This window comes from Abramis brama (genome assembly GCF_963993115.1).
Source record: "Abramis brama genome assembly, chromosome: 11".
Taxonomy (NCBI): domain Eukaryota; kingdom Metazoa; phylum Chordata; class Actinopteri; order Cypriniformes; family Leuciscidae; genus Abramis; species Abramis brama.
Genome location: NC_139973.1, coordinates 33,947,256 through 33,969,215, shown reverse-complemented (window position 1 = coordinate 33,969,215; position 21,960 = coordinate 33,947,256). Strand labels below are relative to the sequence as shown.

At 35.3% G+C, this 21,960-nt stretch overlaps 1 protein-coding gene across 3 annotated transcripts; it reads right to left on the bottom strand.

Annotated features, from left to right (window-relative positions):
- Window positions 1–38: 38 nt before the first annotated feature.
- On the bottom strand, window positions 39–19,725 carry b3galt1a (UDP-Gal:betaGlcNAc beta 1,3-galactosyltransferase, polypeptide 1a). Of its 3 annotated transcripts, XM_084129554.1 has the most exons (5): window positions 19,585–19,725; window positions 18,348–18,414; window positions 16,806–16,833; window positions 2,501–2,664; window positions 39–1,194 (listed from the first exon to the last, which is right to left on the bottom strand). In XM_084129554.1, exon 5 carries the CDS (start codon window positions 1,043–1,045, stop codon window positions 59–61), a length of 987 nt encoding a protein of 328 aa, XP_083985680.1. In that variant the 5' UTR covers window positions 1,046–1,194; window positions 2,501–2,664; window positions 16,806–16,833; window positions 18,348–18,414; window positions 19,585–19,725; the 3' UTR covers window positions 39–58. The 3 variants fall into 3 exon arrangements, with proteins under 3 accessions (XP_083985680.1, XP_083985681.1, XP_083985682.1); XM_084129555.1 differs by lacking the exon at window positions 16,806–16,833; XM_084129556.1 differs by lacking the exons at window positions 16,806–16,833; window positions 18,348–18,414; window positions 19,585–19,725 and adding an exon at window positions 5,113–6,030.
- Between the last annotated feature and the right edge of the window lie 2,235 nt (window positions 19,726–21,960).

The following is a 21,960-nucleotide window of genomic DNA, read 5'->3' as shown; positions in this document are numbered from 1 at the left end:
CATGTTTTCAGTATCACATATTGTCTTAGGTTTTATCAACATATTCCTCAACTATTTGTTAGCATTTGAGATGTTTCTTGTTGGACATATCGTTCCATATTCTCAGTATCTCCTCTGGTGAAATCTGATGTACAGTCAAAACTTTTCGGTAGCGGCATAGACTATAGGTCATTTTCCAGTGATTGAATCCATTGTTCTGGAAGGGCTGAATGCCTAGTTTCCGCAGGCAAAGTCCCACGTACACATCCTCCAGATGTAGGAGTCTCGTATGAAGGGAGGTCTTATAGAGCAGCTCCGCCATGTCTCCGGAGAACACGTATCCAGTCCCAGAGCAAAAAGCAGGGTACCTGCTTTCAGGGTAGAGCTCTCTAGACATGAACCACTTGCTGTGAACATCACGTATGGGTCCTCCGTTTATCACGCGCCCCGTGAAAAAGCGGTGCCTTGGTTTGGTGTTGGGTTTCAGAAGGTTAAACACTAAGTTGTCCATGTTGACAAATATATCACTGTCGGTTTTCATGACGTACTGTGCATTTGGGCAGAATGAGGACACCCACCGCATCCCCATGAGAGTCTTCAGGGTCAAATTGTGGTAGGAATCCACAAAGTCCTCGACTAGGATGTCATGGAAGATCTGGCTCTCTTGTTCCACCATCTGGTTGAGCACAGGTTCAGTGCTGAACCCGAGAAGAAACAGCGTCACAATGCGAACATCGCTGAATATGTTCTCATCTCCCCACGTCTCCCGGATCGCCTGCCGGGCGTCAAACTCCTTGTGGTTGGTGCTGATGAGGAGGACAAGAAAGGGAGTTGTGCCTTCACATTTTTTGGGCTCATTGATGAGGAACTTGAAATTGTGTGGGTTCAGAGTACGTGTGCGGATATTGCTGAGCGTGTCGTTCTTCGAGAGTCGCGGGAGCGGCTTGCGGACGAAGGTCATCTGACCCACGTAGGTGGTTGAGGGCCGGGAGCCGCTGAGATACCACAGAGCACTGGCCCAGCAGACCACAGTCAGCAAATACAGGCATGACACCTTGGATGGCATCTCGTCAGTGGCTGGATCACCTGCCAATCACACGTGTTCAGCCCACAGGCCAATCACGTGTAGTTATTTGGAAAACATGGCTCAAATGAGCACAAGCCCTCCATCTTTTGATGTCAGTGCTGGTTTAGTTTTGCTCAGATGTATTCGTTCTGGAAACACAAACATTACTTAACATTTTCCTCATGTACCAAATGCCACCAATTATCTCTTGTTATTTAAATAGATATCTATGTTCTTTCATATGCAGTTATTGAAAAAGGACAAAGAAAGCATTCTCTTTTCTCATTCTAGATAGGTGGTTCTCAACCAAGTGGCCAGGACCAATTAGGTGCATCAGCAAACTTCCAAGGGATGACTTAAAATTATTTGTAGCACTTTATTTTACAATCCTGTTCCCCATGTACATACTATGTACTTTTTATAGTAATTAAAATAACTAGGTAATAACTAGATACTAACCCTGAACCTTCACCGAAACCTAATCTTAAAGGGATATTTCACCGCTGGAAAGATGAATGTGTATTTAAATTGGGTCATTTATTTAGTAGAAATGTGAAATTATTATAGAAGTTGGTGCCTTCTAGACTGAGAAAAGCCAGAAAATGTATTTTTGGCTCATGTGGATGAAATACAACAACTCCCAGAATGCACTTGATTTGCTGCCCTACGAGGCCACTCAGTATCGGAAGTATCGGAAGAAATTATACAACTAGGCTATAGTTGACTCGAAACTGAAAAGACGCCGTTTTATCGTGAGATCCCCCTATGGGCGGGTTGAAAACATGCGGAACGAGCTCCTCCTACTGGCTGTAGTCTCTCGCCTCTGGCCAAAAAAGCCTCCGATGACGCAAAATGACAAATTTTGCGTCATCAGAGGTTTTTTTCCAGACACACAATACAGAAATCTCTCATCTCAGGGGGACATGAGGGAGGGAAGCACGGTCATTCGAAAATACTACCAGGTTTCTACTGATACAAAGCTTAATGCTAATCGGTGAAGTATCCCTTAAACACATGTAGTTACCTTATATTAACCAGTACTTTCTTAGGTAAGTACATGTAAGTGCAAGTACTGTAAAATAAAGTGCAACCAGTTATTCAAATTAATATATTATTATTATTATTATTAATTCAATTTATATTAATAATATTACTAATAAATTAAAACAATTCAACTTTATTAAAATGCTTAAAAATACATCAAATCTAGAAATCATATATCCACCCCTCCCTCCCTCCCTCCCTCCCTCATTAAGTATCTATTTTTGTTTATAAAAACAATTAAGAACAAGACAGCTTTTTCATAATTCTAATAGAAATATCCCATCTAAAATTGTGTTAGACAATGAGCAGACTTTGAGTCAAAATGATTAAGAACCACTGTTCTAGATGTTTCTAGAAGCTTCTATACTCTTCTGATCTGCTGAGATTTGAATCCACTTCATTATGATTGACCTTCTAATCACTGTGGGTCTTCACTGCATTGCGTCTGTTCCGACATAATTAATAAAGCATATGGGGTGGAGTGGATAGAGATGCTCAGTTCAGGTGCAGCCGAATGCCAAGCTGTCCTCTTTAGGGGGTTTGTTGTCTTCCCAGATTTGAGTGTGAAAGCGAATCTAAAACAGAAAAACAGAAAAATATAGAAAAATTAAATGTATCTGAATGTTGTATGTACTGTAACACACATACACACACACACACACACACACACACACACACCTGATATCACATGATCATCATTCTAGCCCTCTCAGCATCTTAGGATCTCCAGTTACTGTACTTTATCTGATTTATTAAACAGACAATTCTATAAATATAATACTTACAAAAATAAACTGTACGCAAGTATAAATTTGTTAGAATTAGACATGTACAGTAAATATCTTATGGACTTCAGTATAATCTTTATAAAACCATGTCTATATATCCAGGATATTATATAAAATGAATAGTATAAATAAAATAATAGTAAAACCCTGTCAATTGATTAACTATAAGATGCTTTACTCTATACAGTCAAAATCTGTAGATCTAATCAGACATTTCATGTCATTTTACAGTAAAATACTGTTAAATGTACAATATTGGAAGTGAAAAAGAACATGTCGTCATGTAATTTACAATAAAGTAAATTGACATTCCTAGAATTTTCTGTGTGACAGAACCCATTTGATGGTTTTTCATCAATTAAACGTTTATTCTTAGTGCTTTGTTATTAGTTATGTACATTATACTTTTATGTCACATCTTATGTTGTTAAATTAATATTTATTGTGTATTTTAGTGTTTGTGATGATGGTGTGTATTTGTGTGTGACACCATGCACCTTCTATAGGCTATATTAGTATTAACTTGTGGAAAAGCTACTTTTGTGTGTGTGTGTGTGTGTGTGTGGAAAATTACTGATGAACTAGTCAACATGAGGATTTTCTCATTACCACCTGTGTTTTTATGGTGGTTGTCTTTTAAAATTTTGCTACGGTGTTTTTTGTACCGTAAAGTTCTGACAATCTCAGCTGCCTTATTTTAACTATAAAAATCTATCTATCTATCTATCTATCCATCCATCCATCCATCCATCCATCCATCCATCCATCCATCCATCCATCCATCCATCCATCCATCCATCCATCCATCCATCCATCCATCCATCCATCCATCCATCCATCCATACATACATAGGGCTATCAAGCCATTCATTTTTTTTTTATCTAATTACATGATGTGAGAAATTACCCCAAAAAGATGATTTAAAGTCATTATTGTGTTAAATGAGAAAAGCACTAAAAAGACATTACAAAAAGTAGCTTTAGAAAGAAATATTTTATTTGATTCAACATAGAATTTATTACACATAGACTTTTAGGCTACAACGGCAATGATTTATTTTTTTCAGAAGCTGCATCGGAATTGGTATTATATATATATATATATATATATATATATATATATATATATATATATATATATATATATATATATATATATATATATATATATATATATATATGTACACAGACCAAAACAGTTTGGTTACCAACATTCTTCAAAATATCTTCTTTTAGGTTCCACAAAAGAAAGAAAGTCATACAGGTTTGAAACAACATGAGGGTGAGTAAATGTAAAATAAATAAACTCAATTTTCATTTTTGGGCAAACTATCCCCAAAATATGATATATTTTTTTTAAAACAAATTATGAAATGATACTCTACTCTATAACTAAAACTGCCAGTAAGTCACTAAATCATTAATTCATTCGATTTGTTCAAACAGTTTTTGAATGGCTTTTAAATGGCTCTCTTTATAAATGGGCCTTTGAATTTAAATGAACTTTTTTAAATGACACATTTCTCTCAGTTACTCTATTTGGACTAGACCAACCAAATGTGTATATATTAAACTTGCATCTGTCTGCTAATTACCCATGCCATTTAAAGATGATTATATATGACATATCGTTCACAGTATTTATTTGAATGGAAGAAGCCAGATGTTGCAACTGACCCCGACCCAGGGGACGGTTGCAACATGTTAAAAATACCTTAAATTTCAATTAACTTTAGCTTTTTGTCTCAATGAGCATAGAATTCTGAAAATATTAACTGTTTTAGGCCTACAATAATATTATAGTATTATTTATTTATACAATAATATCATTGTAGCCTATTATTTATTTATTTAGTCATATTTATCAAATAACAGTTATTGAGTTTTGTTTGTTTATGTGTAGAACATAGGCCTACATAGATTCAGTGTGCATGTGTTACAGATGCTATTCAATCTCTCCATATTTCAGTGTCAGACAGGAAGAATTTAACAATTTGCAATGCAACAAACTTTTATTAAACATGCAATTTATAACTTGTTGCAACCGTCCCCAACCCTATCAGCCATGACAGAACATCATATGCCTGCTAGACACACTGATTTTGACACATGCTAACCATGTCACTTAGAAGTCAACACAACAATAATTCAAACTAAGTAAGTTTTGATTAATTCATACAAAATGTCAGGACAGAATTACAAAAATACATCTCATGAAAAAATTTACTTTCATACCTCCAAAACAAGCTTTGTTCAATAAATGCAGCAGCAGATGTTGAATATGTCTACTGTCTTCTTGGTGGGGGGAGGGTCTAACTGTGCATGTGCAGTGTGAGTGTCATCACTCTTGCTTCTTTCTGATTGGAGAAAAATTACATGTTGCAACCATCCCCTGTTGCAACAGTCCCCAGTCTCCCCTACTTTTTAATGAAATCCCCCACAAAAATGCACATAAACAGATGGTGCTGCGGGTGGGACTGTAAACTAAAGGCAGACCTGGTGAAAAGATCTATCTGTCTCTATTACAAAATTGCACTTCAGCAGATATTATGCACCTGAAAACACAAAAGACGAACAAACAACAACATCAGCAGCAAATGTCTGGGAAGGATTCCAACAGCAGAGCCAGAGGCGATTTGCGAGCCCGTCTGCTCCCTCTGAACCTCACTTGGGAGAGAAAAGCGACTCATCCTTTTTTTCTGGCCTGTAATGTTTCTATGAACCTCGATTAACCTTGGTTAGATACCGGAGAGACTGGGCCACTGCTGTTTTCTGTGTTAGTCAGTATAAAGCATCTTCAGCACATAAGACACCTAGCATAATTTGCCACACCAATGTTATTTTAGTATCATATATACAGTAGTGTACAGTACTATTATAGTTTGTATAATGTTTGGCTCAAGGTCATGGTGCAAAGGACCCTATAAGGTTGATTTTACTCCGAACCATCCCTTTAACAACATAAACTAAACTAAAATAAGAAATATTGCCTTGGCAAATAGCTGAAAAAGTTTACTTTTTTAATATTTTATTTCAGTTAATGCTTATTTTATTTCAAGTAATGATTTTTTAAAAATGGTTTTAGTTCCAGGTAACGATAATAACCCTGTGCCACACATACTACAGATATTCTGCAATCTGGACTGAAGTGTTTCTTCCACCTTTTCAATAAAAAAAAAAATCTGAATAATAAAGGGGTATTTAATGCAATTTAAGTCACTTTTTTGGATAAAAGAGTCTGCCAAATAATTAAATATAACTTAACATACAGTGCATATAAAAAGTCTAAACACCCCTGTTATAACAGCAGGTTTTTGTGAAAGATAAATCAAATTAGAACTTTAATTTGACTTTAACTTTAAAAATGACTGTCTATGCAATGCTACAGAAAACTATAGTACAAACGACATTCATGGAAGGACAACAACCAACAAAGAACAGAGGAAGCAAGCGAACAAGACACACCTGGGAACAATCGGGGACTAATCACCGGGAAAAACTACAACAAACTACAACAAACTACAAACATGGCACTCAGGACAGGAAGTAAGATAAAAGTCTGGGGACAAACACTATGACAAAATTAACCACATATTTGTACACATCTTTTTATAATTGAAAAATGAAGTAATGGCCTCTAAAAATTCAGCTTTGCCATCACAGGAATAAATTACATTTTAAAACATAATAAAATACAAAACAATTATTTTAAAATGTAATCATATTTAAAAAAATTACCGTTTTTACAGACAAACAGCACTTTCTAATCTAGGCCTAGGCCTTTACAGGTTACAGGCATTTGATAAAATGTTTATTAATAGGTATGTCAAATCAATGTAAGTAGAAATAGCAAAGGATGATGGCAGAATGGAAAGAGATTTGTTGACTGATAGATAGAATGATGGGTTTTGGTCCTAAAAATAAGACAGGGTGCAAGAGTCTCCACTATACAAACAATATTTTCTTCATCTTGATTCCTCCTTCTTTGCATCAGATCAACACCAGCCTCCCTGTCCTTTTCTTTATAAAGGTCAGATACATGCAAATGCTGCAAATGCCACAGTATGTAAGCTAAAGAACAACCTCTGAAGTGATACACATTACATACTGATTTAGCAAGTCTGTACTTCCTGGAACTGTGTGTGTGTGTGTGTGTGTGTGTGCGCGCGTGCGTGTGTGTGTGTGTGGACAAATCATAACATTACCACAAAGATGGCAATATTCAAAATCCTTGTCCTTGTGGGGACATTTTTTGGTCCTCATGAAGAAAACAGCTTATAAATCATACTAGGTGATGCAGAAAATGTTCTGTATATGGTAGGTTTAGGGGATAGAAATAAAGTTTGTACTGTATATAAATAATTGTCTATGGAAAGTCCCCATAAAACATGAAAACCCAATGTGCATGTTTGTGTGTGTCTCTCTAGCAGTAAATTTGCATATGCATGAAATTGTTTCTGGGTCATTAACCATTTCCTCTGAGTATATCCTTGTGAAAAAAACTTGTGCTTAATTGTTGAATGTGCACTTCAAGTGTACTTCAAATCAAAGTATATATAAAAAAAACTGTAATTACAGATTATATATTATTGATGAAATAAAATGCCACTTAAATGTACTTAAAGAGAATACTTTCATGACTCAACACACTTAAGTACAGTTTTTTTAATCACTTTTTAATAATGCCAAATTAAAAGTTTTACTTTAAGTACATTTAAACATTAAATCAGTCTTTTGTGCATGCTTTAAAGAATTACACTTGTCTGAAAACATTACATACATACATCCAGAAAACTATCCAGATTGTTTCATGGCAGCTAAGAACACATAATATATATATATATATATATATATATATATATATATATATATATATCCTTCTCAATATTGGTAATTTCTCTCTCCTTCATCTTTAAATGGATAGATAGTTTACCCAAAATATTAAATTCTGTCATCATTAACTCTCATGTCATTCTAAACCCATACAGTGTTGCCCAGTCAGTTAAGACTTCACTTAATCAAGTATTCCTTAAGCACTCCTTTAAATTCCACTAAGCACCTAAAACGACTGAGACAAATCAGACACAAGTATTTGTTATATTTAACAAATAATCTTTAAAACCCCTCACCGACCACAAAACAAGGTGTCTGTTACAATCCCCAAAGTAATAGAACCAGGCCTCTAGTTGCCATGGTCTTATGACTAAAAAGAATGCAGAGCTCATTTGAAGTCATTTGAATCAGGCCATAGGAAAGACCCATAGCCCTTAAAACAGACTTTCCTGCATTAATTTATTGACGAACTGATCTATAAATGAACATGCATCCCAGGACATTGTGTGTATTTGTTATTACTGTCTGGTATGGTGTCTCTTGTATTGCATTTTGTTCTATGCATGCATCATGATAGAATTATTAGATAATGTACCCTATTCCTATAATCACTCGAGACATATACAATCATGCATCCCATTTCCCTATGTGGTCACACATTCTTTTATAGTGCTTTTGCTTGTATCAATCCTGTGATGAATGTGTTATAATTATTCGATTAATTAAGATCACATATATATTTTTCTGGGTATCTAAGAATTTGTATTTTGATGCCCTGCATGATTGTGTATATCATATGTTTATGTCTATGCAGCACCCAATCCAGTTACATATGCAAATGCCCTGTAAGAACACAAAGAGCCGTAAATCTTTCCCTCCGAAAGCTTAAGTACGATTGGCTCACTAACCCCTAGGAGGAGAGGAGATCCTCAGAGATTTAAAGCCTCCACACAAGTTCCTCCTCTGCTTATGCTGGTTGCTGTACGTGTGTGAGATTAGTTGTGTTTGTGATTTAGTTAATAAAACTTGTGCACAATACATATTTGGTTCTGATTCTCTGCTTGCCGCAAAGTCAATTTAACGATTTCTGGTCTTGTTACATCCTCTAAGCGCTGTAAAAATTATTTAAAGAAAAGGCTTATATTTACCTTTAAGTTTGTTTACATCTACCTTGTAAATATATTTTTTTTATTAAAAAGGTTACAATTACAACAACAATTCAAGTGTAATCTTTCTTTGTAAAAACTAAAGTATACATTTTATCATACATATTTCAAAGTTAAGGATTTGATTGATTATTTGATTACTTTATTTTTGACAAAACATAGGCTACTATATTTAACATATGAGCAAAAATTGGCAAACAAAAGCTTATTTGAGGTGGCAGATATTTTACAGTAAAAATGTATAATCTATCCAAAACTAATCAACGAAATGTTGTCTTTCATATGTCTGTAACATAGGTCTTTCGTTTTTATTATAAGAAATATAAATGTTAATTTGCAGTTTAATACGTTGCTTATACAAATACATTTTATTTCAACATATTTCAGTCGATTTTTACTCAGTATAGCAATACAGTTTGCTAAAAGCGAAACATTCATTCACACACAAAAACGCCTGAGTGTAACAATGTTTTTATGAAATATTAGGGCATATAAATGTTAATTTGCAGTTTAATACGTTGCTTATACAAATAGCCTACATTTTATTTCAACATATTTCAGTCGATTTTTACTCATGTCAGTATAGCAATACAGTTTGCTAAAACATCATCATTCATTCACACACAGAAACGCAATTTAAACTGTCTTTTTGCAAGCTGTGGTAAACAGCGCGCATCTCTGCCATTCATTCATTCACAAACAGAAACGCGATTCACTTGAGAAGGAAAAAAAACTTACTTCAGTATTCCTCAGCTCAGTCGGATCCTTGCTCCTCGAAATACCCGCACTTCTGAGGTACATTTTCCATTATTATTATTCCTCACAGCGCTGCGAGACCGTGTAAACATGTACAATGATCTGATTAAACGTGTGTTTTCTCGAGCTGATATGGGGGCGTTCACAGGTTTGCGTGGATTGCCTCGGTAATTTGCATTTGAATAGCGCGCGCTCTCCGTGGGCGGGGTCACATTAAAAATAATTAGATGAGATGAGAAGGACTGACATCTCGCTCTTTTCTTAAAGATTACATGAACTGAGAATATTTGTTTTTTTAATATAAATTACTTCATTTAAAAGAAGAGAATTCAAGCTTCATGCCTGTGTGTCTGTATGTCTGTTTGACTGAGTATTCGCTGAGTTATTGTTCATTTTCGGACGCGTTTCAGAATGGACTTAACTGACAGAGAGAAGGCAGAACTTGCTTCGTGTTTATTTTTCTTTATTTGGCAAAAAGCACAACACTTTGTTTTTATTGTGAGTATACACAATATAATACACAAAAAAACAGAGCAAATCACGCCGGCGTGATTGCCGACCTCAGAGGGTTAAGAAAGAATTATTTTTCTGTGGCCATGAAAATACCCTTTTCTTAAAATTAATGAATAATCAAAAGTGTTAGCTGGACGAACTGGTTAATTGCAATAGTAATTTAGCTACATCAAGTTAACCAGATTAACAGATTCAAATATTCATAATTGATCATAACAAGTTATGATTAATTATTCATATTTCCTCTTTGAGCTAATTAGTTACACAACAAACTGCATACAAAGGACTGTGGGATATCATATGCAGCGAATATAATATAATTTAATATAATAATCCTATGGCCTACTGTTATGGTATGGCTGTTACTGCTTTTTTTTGTACTTTTGGAGTGGTCACATAAGTCCAAGGGAGGCGAGTAGTCCGAACCCATGTGCATGACAAAACATGAATAAATACAATGAGGGCTATATATACACAAAGACCAATGACAAAATACACCTGTAAGTAGGGGTGGGCGATAACAACAAATACTAATTTTGTGTTATTTTATCTCATTTCTGTTATTAAAAATAAGAAAAAAGAAGCAAATTACAAAAAATAGGACAAATACAATATGAAAAAAATAGGACAAATACAATATGACAAAAATATGAATTAAACAAATTAAGTTTTTCAAGTACAACAGGCTTATTTAACATGTACATTAGTACAGAAAAAAAAATTAAATATTGTCTTCACTATATAAATGAAATATAAATGTATTCTTATTAAAGCTTAAAAAAGTTATTCAGTCAAGAGCAGTAGTCCAACACACCAAGAGCAAAAGAAGCACATGACCTGATCATATGACATGACAAGAAACATGACAATGAGAAAACTTCAAAATAAAAGACATGAAAACATGACAGTGAACCAACAACCATAACAGGAGCACAATCACCCGATTTTCCAATTTCTTTCATTGTATAGAAAAGTGTCCAGGATATTTTTCAAAATTCTTTCCTTTGTGTTTCATGGCAGAAAGAGCCATGGGTGGTTGGAATGACATGACGAGAGTGAATAAATGATTACCAAATTTTCAATTTTGGGAGAAGGAGAGAGATACTGAAGAAAGATATATTTTGTTTTCTTACCTAGTAGCTAATAATATATGCCTGGATATGTTTTGGGTCATAGCAGCATTACCAATGATAAATACAAAATACAAACTGGACATTTACATTCAGACACTTCATATTATTGGCAAATTAGACAGGCGGCTGAATACTGATGGATGGGGATTATGGTTTTAGACTCTAGCAGACATAATTTGATTCACATATTGAGTCAGCTTCCACAGACCATTACTGCTACCACTATATTAAGCTGTAAATGCACTGCAAAAAAGTCAGTATTTTTTTGGTTTGTTTTCAGTAAAAATATCTAATCATATTATAATCTTAAAACAAATAAAAATGTAACTGAATATATTTTTTTCTTACTCCACTGGCAAATCTTTCTTTTTTTCTTCTTTTTTCTTTAATTATAATTATAAAAAAACAAACAAACAAAAAACAGTCGATGTTGTATTGGTCTCTTCTCTTTCTCGCTGTCTGACTGACTCTGTCTGTTATGAATGAAAGTAAATAATGTCTGCCAGAGACTAAACCATATTTCTCGGTTCAATAGCTGCATATTTGTCATGTGTATAATTGTGTTTGCTAACGTAAGGCTTTCTGTGATTTACTGATCAATAAACAGATACTGGAAACGGATTCTCTCACTTATAATAAATCTTGAGGCTGTGTGTATGTATCCTTCCTGGCAATGGCTTCAACAGCAATGGCTGACATGTTTTTTCCCCCCACTCACTCATATTGTTAATTCAAAATAAACAAATAGCAAAAACATAATACATATATTTGTTATATATATAGAATTAAATTATATATAGTAATTACATACTCTCTAAAAAATCTAAAAATGCATGTTCCAAATCAAACCAGCTCAGGATTATTCAATTCAGTTGATGAGTTGGAATTTGAATTGATTTGGCCACGTTCCAAGGGACACAATTTCATATTTACATAATTACCAGGTTTAAAAAGGGGACTTATTAAAATACAAAGTGAATAATGCACGGGCCTATACCTTGAAGCCGGTTTAGGTGGCTAGCCCGATACGTTTCAGTTTAGTTTGCGCCAACCCTGGGTTTTAGGCACCATGAAAGTGGTTTGGATTTTAGCAGTGTTCATCGCCATAGTAACTTGCGCTCCACGGCTAACCTGGTCCGGGGCAGGTTATGCTCCAGGAAAGAGGTTGCAAACCGAACTTGGACCAATCAGCTGTGAACAAAGTGACATGTCTGATGCGATAAAGGCACTCCACCTGTTTCCACTCCAAATTAAAGATCACTTCACAGCAAATGATTTTTAAAGACAAAATCGTCCGGCTTTTAGTAATGCTTATTTAGAATAATAATTTTGTATGATTTAGATATTATTTATGTAATTATTGTACCCTTAATTGATCACACATGTACAATTTTAGTTGATCAATTATTATTACGCACAGTTTAACTGAATAAATATATAAAGGTAATATAAATATGCTTTAGAATCAATAGATAAAGCTATAAAATGACTACATGTGAGCTTAAATGTTACATTTTCTCTACCTTTATCAAATGTATAAACTAACTTCACAACTTTTACTTGCACTGATATAGCAAGACTTTTTATTTTAGTTGTCCTGTTTCATAGACAGCTATTTTCTTCTTGCTGTGCAAATTTGTTTAAATTCTTTATATTTTTCAATCTCGTAATATTCTGTAGTGAATCGCGCTGCTTCTCTCGCGAGAAATGAATCTCAGTTTCACTCTTTCTCAGCATGTGATTGGCTGTTCGCTACTGATGTCACACCTAAACTCCTAAACTCAGGATCAAAGCCTGAGTTGACAGAGAAAGTTGATGATCAGCATCATAGTACCAACAAAGCCTGGTTGGATTGGTTTGGTTTTGTCAATTCAAAACTAATCCTGTAACCCTGAGTTTGTTCAACTACCATCATGGTACAGGCCCCTGGTGCGTTGTGTGATTGTTTACTAGCGTATTGTTAGTAAATAATATACAATGACCTCAGAGAATAAAAAATGGAAATTAACACATTGAACACATAAACACATAAAGTCAATTAGTTCAAATCCCACATTTACATTTAGCAGAGCTCAAGTAAAAAAAAAAATGTAAATCAATATTGGACCACTTGCACTGAGCTTCGTGACGCACTTCCGTTTGGAAATAGTACATCTCACTTGTTTCCGGTTATGTTTACTTTCAATGTACTTGAGTTGAACAAATGCCACCTAAAATGAGTGTCTGAAATTTTTATAGACAGGAGAAGGTATATTCTGATGTTTACTGTGTGACGAATTTTCCAAACTCATCGTAACGAAGTTTTAATCCAAACCAAGCCGATCTGAGAAAGCTGTGGCTGTTAAAAATACGCCATTATTTCCCAACAGCTTCAGTGTTCGTCTAAACCAAGCGTGCCGCACAAGTGCTGAAAAGTAAAGCCAAAGCGGCTCGATCACCCCCCGGTGGCTGGTCCCAGTATAGGTCATAAAGCCCGACTCCCCATGAAGTCTAATGGACGCGATGGAAACTAAACAATCAAATTACACTTAAAATATATTTTTTTCAAAGATGTTTTCTGTCATTTTAGGGAGTTTTTATCACGCTGATTTAAGTTTAAGTGTTCGTTTTTTTAAATAAGTTTGGTCTTAGCAGAGCCCGTCTACGGAGAGCCTGGCCAATCCCTATTAAGTCCTATTGTACCGAATTTTGGTTGTAGTTCCACCAGAGTTCCACTGGGGGCGATCGCCCATGAGTGCAAAATGAATGGGAGTCTATGGAGCTAGACGGCTAAATGTCTCTTTCACCCGATTGCCGTTGAGAAATCTCAGATTTGATTGTAGGTTTTGCAAGTTCAACATGGGTTATAGGTCAAAAGTAGAATGAACGAGTACTTATGTCCTTTCGATTTCTTACAGGTTGAATTGTTGTTGCCCATAACACGTTAGCATTCTACTAATGAATGCTGATTGGTCAGTGAAGGACTGATTACGACCAGAGATACCGCTTGATGGCATCGTGGCATCCGAAGTGGGACCAGAATGTTAAGGCGGACTTTTTCGCCCAAGTTTTTTTTTACCTGTGTCAGCTGTGTTGTCAATGCCTCGAGAGAAAACAAAGTGCAGAGCGCGAAAGTGACTGAAGGACTGCCGTAAAGCAGTATCTCTGGACGTACGATGTGTATGACGTCATTGACATTTTAAAAGACTTTTTAAAGCAAATAAGTGACTCTAAAAAAATCTAACACCCAGCAATGTGTAATTTCTTTGCATCTCCTTTCGAATACAACATTCAAATTACTAGACAAAAAAATATATCCTGAGAAAAGTGGATTTTGAGGGGTATAGCTCCATAGACCTCCATTCATTCTGCACTCGTCCTGTGAGCGCCCTCATATGGAACCAGAGTGGAACTGCAACCAGTTCAGAAGCCGGAAGTTTACTGAGAGTGGAAGTTCTCCCCTTATTAGACATTCTCTGGTCTTAGTTAGTTATTTGATGCTCTGGGTGCGCTGAACGCTCTAACCGGAAACTCCCAATATGTACTAGGTAGAACTCGGAAGTAGTGGTGCAAGTAGTCCATAGGCAATGAACCAACGAGTCTCAGCAGGCGACAAACGTTTCATGGTCAGAAGCACTTTCTGTCTCAATACTGATGTATTTAACATTATTGGTAGCCTGTTGGGTTCTAATAAATGCTTTGATATACATCAGAACTGTTTCAACTGCACTTTAGAAATAAGATACTCTCCACTATTTCAATATTAATGTGGATAAGAAATGCTTAAACAAGAAAGTGTAATTGGTATGCAAGTGGGTTTGTTCTCCCTTAGCTCTGAGAGAAGCTGCTCTACTTAGATAGAAATCAAACACACACATGTCTGGTTCACCATCTTTGTGGGGACTCTCCATAGACTTAATGGTTTTTATACTGTACAAACTGTATATTCTATCTCCTTACACTAACCCTACCCCTAAACCTACCCATCACAGAAAACTTTCTGCATTTTTACATTTCCAAAAAAACTTCTGTATGATTTATAAGCTTGTTTACCCATGGGGACCTCAATTTAGGTCCCCACTGTGACACGAGTCCCCATGAGTCTGTGTGCATTCAGGTTGAAGTCCGCACCGGGATAGAAAAACAGGCACACACACACACACACACACACACACACACACAAACAGGCGCACATATCTTTGTGGGGACTCTCCATAGACGTAATGGTTTTTATACAGTACAAACTGTATATTCTGTCCCCTTACACTAACCCTACCCCTAAACCTACCCATCACAGAAAACTTTCTGCATTTTTACATTTTCAAAAAAATATCATTTAGTATGTTTATTAACCCATTTCCCTCATGGGGACCGCTGGCTGGTCCCCACAATGGAGGTGATCTCAGGTTTTACTATCCTTGTGGGGCCATTTGGTTCCCACAATGTAATATAAACAAACACACACACACACACACACACACACACACACACACACACACACACAAACACACAAACACACACCAAACACACACATTCATGTTTTATGAGGACTTTCCGTAGACATAATAATTTTTATACTGTACAAACTGTATATTCTGTCCCCTAACCATAACCCAACCCCTAAACCTACCCATCACAGAAAACTTTCTATATTTTTATGTTTTCAAAAAAACAAAAACAAAAAAACATGACATTATATTACCAGTTCTGCAGTAAACTTATTCGTCAGCAAGAGAAAGTCAGGGAAAATATATAGGAATGGAAATTTATACCTTTCACTTCACAATAACTATGAAATATCACTATAAAAAGTAAAAACACACTGACAGATGTAGATGTATTGAAAGTAAAATTTGAATGTAACTAAATAATTTTGCTATAAATGTGCAATCAAAAAAGAAATTAGGTGCTCAGAAAGATGTGCTATATCAGGGCCTCAGGGCGAGAGACATACGCTATTAAGGGCCCTAAATATTTACTGTAAAAGTCAAAATTTAAGTCAGCATCTCAGATACCTTTTGGAATGTCATGTCATGCCAGCTTACAGGGATGAGAAAACTTAAATTAGCTACAGTACAACAACTTTAAAGTATCCATAAAAGTTTCTTGATTATGCAGGAGGGTGTAATTGCTATAGCTCAACAGAATTAATCCCCAAAAGCACTTAATCAAAAGCATGTCAACCACCCAAATCATGGTAAAAAAAAGAAAAGAAAAGCTGACTGTATTAAGAGCATGCCAACAGCCTCTCTCTACACTAAACAAAAAGTAACAGACTGACAGAGGTCAGATCTGTAGGATGGCCTCCATTCAAACTGCACAATATGATGCATAGCAGCACTCATTTCAAAAAGCTCCATATAAAGTACCTAGTGTCACAAAAATCTCATCATCTGAAATGTAAATATGGCCTCCAGGCAGGGGTGTAGATCTCATTTGAACACAAAACTGTCTTCACAATATTGATTATACTATTGACAATTTGTTGCTTTCCCATGCTGTCCTCGCCCTAGGATCTATACCAAAGACTTAAAGAGATATTACTCACCCTCGTCTCGTTCCAAACTTTCTTTCTTCTGTGAAACACAAAAGAAGATCATTTGAAACTTTTTTTTTTCCGCCAATACAATGACAACCAATGGGGTCCAACGTTGAACCAATTTAAAAAAAAAAAAATCAGGTTTGTAATGACACATGAGGGTGAGTAAATGATGACAGAATTTAAATTTTTGTGTAAGGTGAACTATCCTTTTAAAGACTCGTCAAATACGAAAACACTTTTCACAGGGTTAAACCATATGTCAATGTTGATGGAATACGATGGTTTATGTATTGTGTTTAGAATCACACACTTTCAGGAAAAATGTTTTTAAAAAGAGACTGAAAAAGTTGTAGGAAGCGTAACGGTGGTGACGTTTAAGTCATGCGACCATGGTATAGATCATTTATAGCCTATGTTGTATTTAGGCTTCAAAATTCATAAAAGTTGTTAATTTGTGAAGATTATCATGATGAACAAACTGTGCAAGAATTAGAGCTTTTTTTTTTTTGTAGTTGTCCAAAAGCCAAAGAAAAAAAATCCTTACCCTTTACCCTTTAAATTGGTAGAGGGAACCAGACTTCTGGGTTGGCCTATAAAAATACATCATCACTGCAACAGTCTATGATAATGCACGTTATTTTTAATTTTATGGGGAAAAATAGATCTTAATTCAGAGACTATTTTGTAGGTTTGAAATCAGTGCTAGGTGAATTTAACAGATGTGATGCACTTGTTTTTAGATTTACAGTTTACACTGGATTTAAATGTGTGATTGGTTATTATTCATGAGAAGGCAATGCCATTACCCTTTAAAAAACCTTTAACAAGTCAAACCAATGATCCAATCTAAAGAAGAAGTACTAGTATCACCTGATAAATAATTACTAGTAAAACTGGAACAGGTATCAGCAACAATTGCAATAGTTAGTCTACTAGTCAGTAGTTGTCAAAATAGTGAATAATTATCAAAATAATTTGGCAATAGTTACCAGTGACAACGGAACAGTCACCTGTCACTAGAGGGATAGTGAAAGTAGCAAAGAAATAAGTAGGCTAGTTTTATATATATATATATATATATATATATATATATATATATATATATATTACTAAATTACTAATAACTAAATAAATAATAAATTGATTAAATAGACCTTGTTGGAAGTGCAAATCTAATGAATATCTACTAGGCCCTATATATAGGTTTTATATATATATATATATATATATATATATATATATATATATATATATATATATATGACAATAATAGTCTATTTTGGACTGCATGCTAGTGATTTATATATTAGCAACATAACAATTTAATAATATTTACGAATGAAAATAGATGTATGCTGGTCTCTTAATAACAGATCACAAAATATACGCAGAGAATGCTTTGTGCATCGCTCCTTTCACCCAAAACCACAAACATAACATCACATGATCATTGTAGCGCTGCTCCTCTCACCTTAAAGAAAAGGACGCTCTACAAACGCAGTTCGACACACTCGGTAAACTAAAACGTGGCAATGCGAGGCAACCTACCTTTTCGGTCAGATTATCTGCCTTGGTGAAATCCAGCCATTTGTCTGCAAAGCACAAAGCGAATGGACTGTGTATTGTAGTGATGGGCGGATCGATCCTGAAGTATCGATACTTCGATACTGACGTGGTATCAAAAAGGATCGATCCTCACATAAAAATATCGATCCAAATGGGTGTTTTTTTACCAGTAATTTTTTATTAATTTAGCACGCAATTCAGTGCGTAAAATAAGCTTCTAAGTGGAAAAAAGCGAATGTTAGCGGATAATTGTGTAGGATAGAACTTTTTCTCCTAGTCATCTGGATACAAGACAAAACCAATCAATCACAGAGAGCGTTCGATGCTGGTGCTTCGCTGAGCTCACAGGCCCAGTGCGTTTTGGAAACAAAGCCTTGCTTAGATGACACAGAGAAACAATCGGGAGTTATTTCGCAATAAACAAACCAAAAGTGTGCATAACGGTTCAAAATGTTGACGTCAGTAAGTTTTTTTTAAAAATGAAATTAATATTTTTATTCAACAAGGATCGATGCATTAAATTGATCAAAAGGGACAGTCAAGGGTTTTACACTGTTAAAAAAAATCTACTTCATATAAATTGTTCTTTCAACTTTGTTCATCAAATAATTCTGCATAAAATGTATCATGGTTTCCACAAAAATATGAAACTGTTTTCAACATTGATAATAAGAAGAAATGTTTCCTGAGCAGCAAATCAGCATATTAAAAAATATCATCATGACTGGAGTAATGATGCCGAAAATTCAGCTTTGATCACATGAATAAATTACAGTTTACTATGGCATAGAAAACAGATAGCCTATGTTAAATTGTAATATTACAGTTTTTACTGTATTTTTGATCAAATAAATGCAGAAGAGAATAAAAAATCTTACAGACCCCAAATTTTTGAACAGTAGGCTAGTACTAGTAGGCTAGTACTGTAATTAGGGTCGTTTTGTAAAAGTCACTGACTAATAATTACAGGCGAGTTGAGAGCACAAATCACAAAATATTTAGGCCTAGTAGTCATGAAAACGTATTCAGATTTATCATATTAATGATGCATTCACCTCATAAATCATGACACACTGCTCTAGCACAGGAAAGTGCATACAAATTAAAGTGCATGCTTTTAAAATGAAAAAGTATTGGTATCGGTATCGATATCGGCGATACTGGCCCTGTATTTACTTGGTATCGGATCGGTACCGAAATTTGCAGTATCGCCCATCACTAGTGTATTGAACGAGCGAGCGGTCGAATGGTTGCGAGGTGGTGGTGCGCTGCATAAGGTTATAGAGCGCTGTCCAATCAGCAGCCCGCAGGAGGCGAACCAGTGCCAGCCAACCGGTACTACACCCTCACTTCTTACTGCAGCCTCTCTCTACAAAGACATCAGGTGAAGATGACGATTGCTTTTGATAAGGCAAGGCTGATTACTGAATTAATTTACCTTTCATTGTTAAGTTACCAGATACCACTTACGATAGTTAATGTAGCAAATTAATACATTAAAGTTACATGACAATTCTAACTATTTGACTGTAGCCTATATTAATCCACGTATTTGTAAAAATGTACTATCTATATGAAGTACAGTAATAATAATCATAGCTGCTTTAAAAACCTGACCAATTCGTTAGCAACTATTACGCCCGCCAAGTGCTTTTCTAATGTACAAGCATACAAAGGATAAATGATACAAGTTGTATTTTATTCCTTTAAAAGAAGTGAATTCTTTGGATTCAAAGACTGTCTATAGATATGATTAAGTGTCTCTCTACATTCCTAAATGGCCATCGGTGGACACCTGGCTGCTCTGAGGTAAATAACGCAATTTCATTTAAAGGGACATTTCACCCCAAATTAAAATTGTGTCATCATTTACTTACCCTCAAGTTGTTCCAAGCCTGTATGAATTTCTTTTCTTTGCTTAACACAAAAGAAGCCATTTTGAAGAATATGGGTAATCAAACAATTGGTGGCCATATGGAAAAACAAATTACTATGGAATTTTCATACATTCATACAGGTTTGGAACAACTTGAGTAAATATTGACACAATTTTCAGTTTTGGGTGAACTATCCCTTTAAGAAGCATATTGATACAAGTCATTGTAGTCATAGGGTGCTTCTCATTTTTTATTTGTGCATCCTCGCTTCCTTTCCTCGCGTCTCAGCTCCTCGTTTTTTTACAATAACTTATTAACCTTTAAAGACAACCTTACTGTGAGCTATAAGGTTGTTATTCAATAGTATTTTATTCTGTTGAAGCTGTTAGCTCGTGTTATTTCAACTTAGTTTTAAAACAATCATGTTTAACAGTGGAATTTGTGGGCAAAAACTACATTACCCATGATTCTGTACAGAACATTTCACCAATCAGATAGTCGAAACAAGCAAAACACCAAAAAATCTCTTTAGCTCCGCCCACTCCCATAAAGCGCCTCGAATATACATACTCCATACTCTCTCAAAATACTTAAAAATATATTTTAATTTTGCAAAAAACTTAAAATATATAGTTTTTTATGTAAAATCAACATTTTTAGAGTAGTTTTATTTTCGCCATTGTTTTTAATTTGATTATGCTTTGTAGTTCTTTACCTCAATAAAGCCGTTAAGTGCACAGTCTTGTATCTTTGTATTTTTGTCCCATTTTCAAAAACGTTTTTTGAACAAACCTTAAACCTCTGTAGACAGGTTTTTGCTTCAAATCAAAGTTTGTTGTGATTCACATTGTAGCTTGTTGGCTTGATTCATGGCTTAAAACGCTTCAACAAAGACTTTTTTGATATCTTTATGGGAAATTAATGGAATGAATGGAAGAAATCTTCCGGAACCAACACAGCTGAAAAAGTTGAAGGGCACTAATGCATAGCCTGGTAATACCAAACTCTGCTACTTCGCTTTGCTTCGTAGACAGAGTCTGGCATGGCATAATTGAAAAGCGTTTTCTTTCTCGCGGGGGGTCGCTTGTCTGAAGTTTAAAATCATTGGTTACCCGTAAGCCAATCACATAACGTTTGGTTATGGCGTGTGTTATGCGCATGCTCAGCCGCATCTAACTTCCACTGTAAACACATGTATGATGAGAAAACAAAACCATCGAGCAAAATACCGGAGTGAACATGGCTGTGAACGACTTTTGCAGATTATGTGAAGTAAATCTACGCATCCACGGTACAATCAGTGTCTACGTCGTCACGGCTCTCAACCCGCCCTCTGTTCGTTGATTGGCCGGCTGTTTTCAGGCCGGAGGAAAACGGAAAGCTATTACGCTGTCTCAGACTGAGTACAGAAGCGAAATGAAATTGAGCGGAAGTACGAAGTCTGACGTAGTCAGGCTAACTAATGCACTCTATTCACTGAAATCTTCTAAAGCTTGCCTGAGTTTGCAAAAGTAACCAAAGGGGGCAGTGCTTATTTATAAAGCGTTATCTTGTAAAATAATTCGCTTCAGCTTTTAATTTTAATGACTGCTTAACTATTTTTGGATTGGTGACTCATTTACAAAAGAACTTCTGATAATGTTCTTTGACTATGCATGGATATTTCATATGAAAAATATAGAACATTATGCTGATGAAACAAAAGATAAAACTGATCA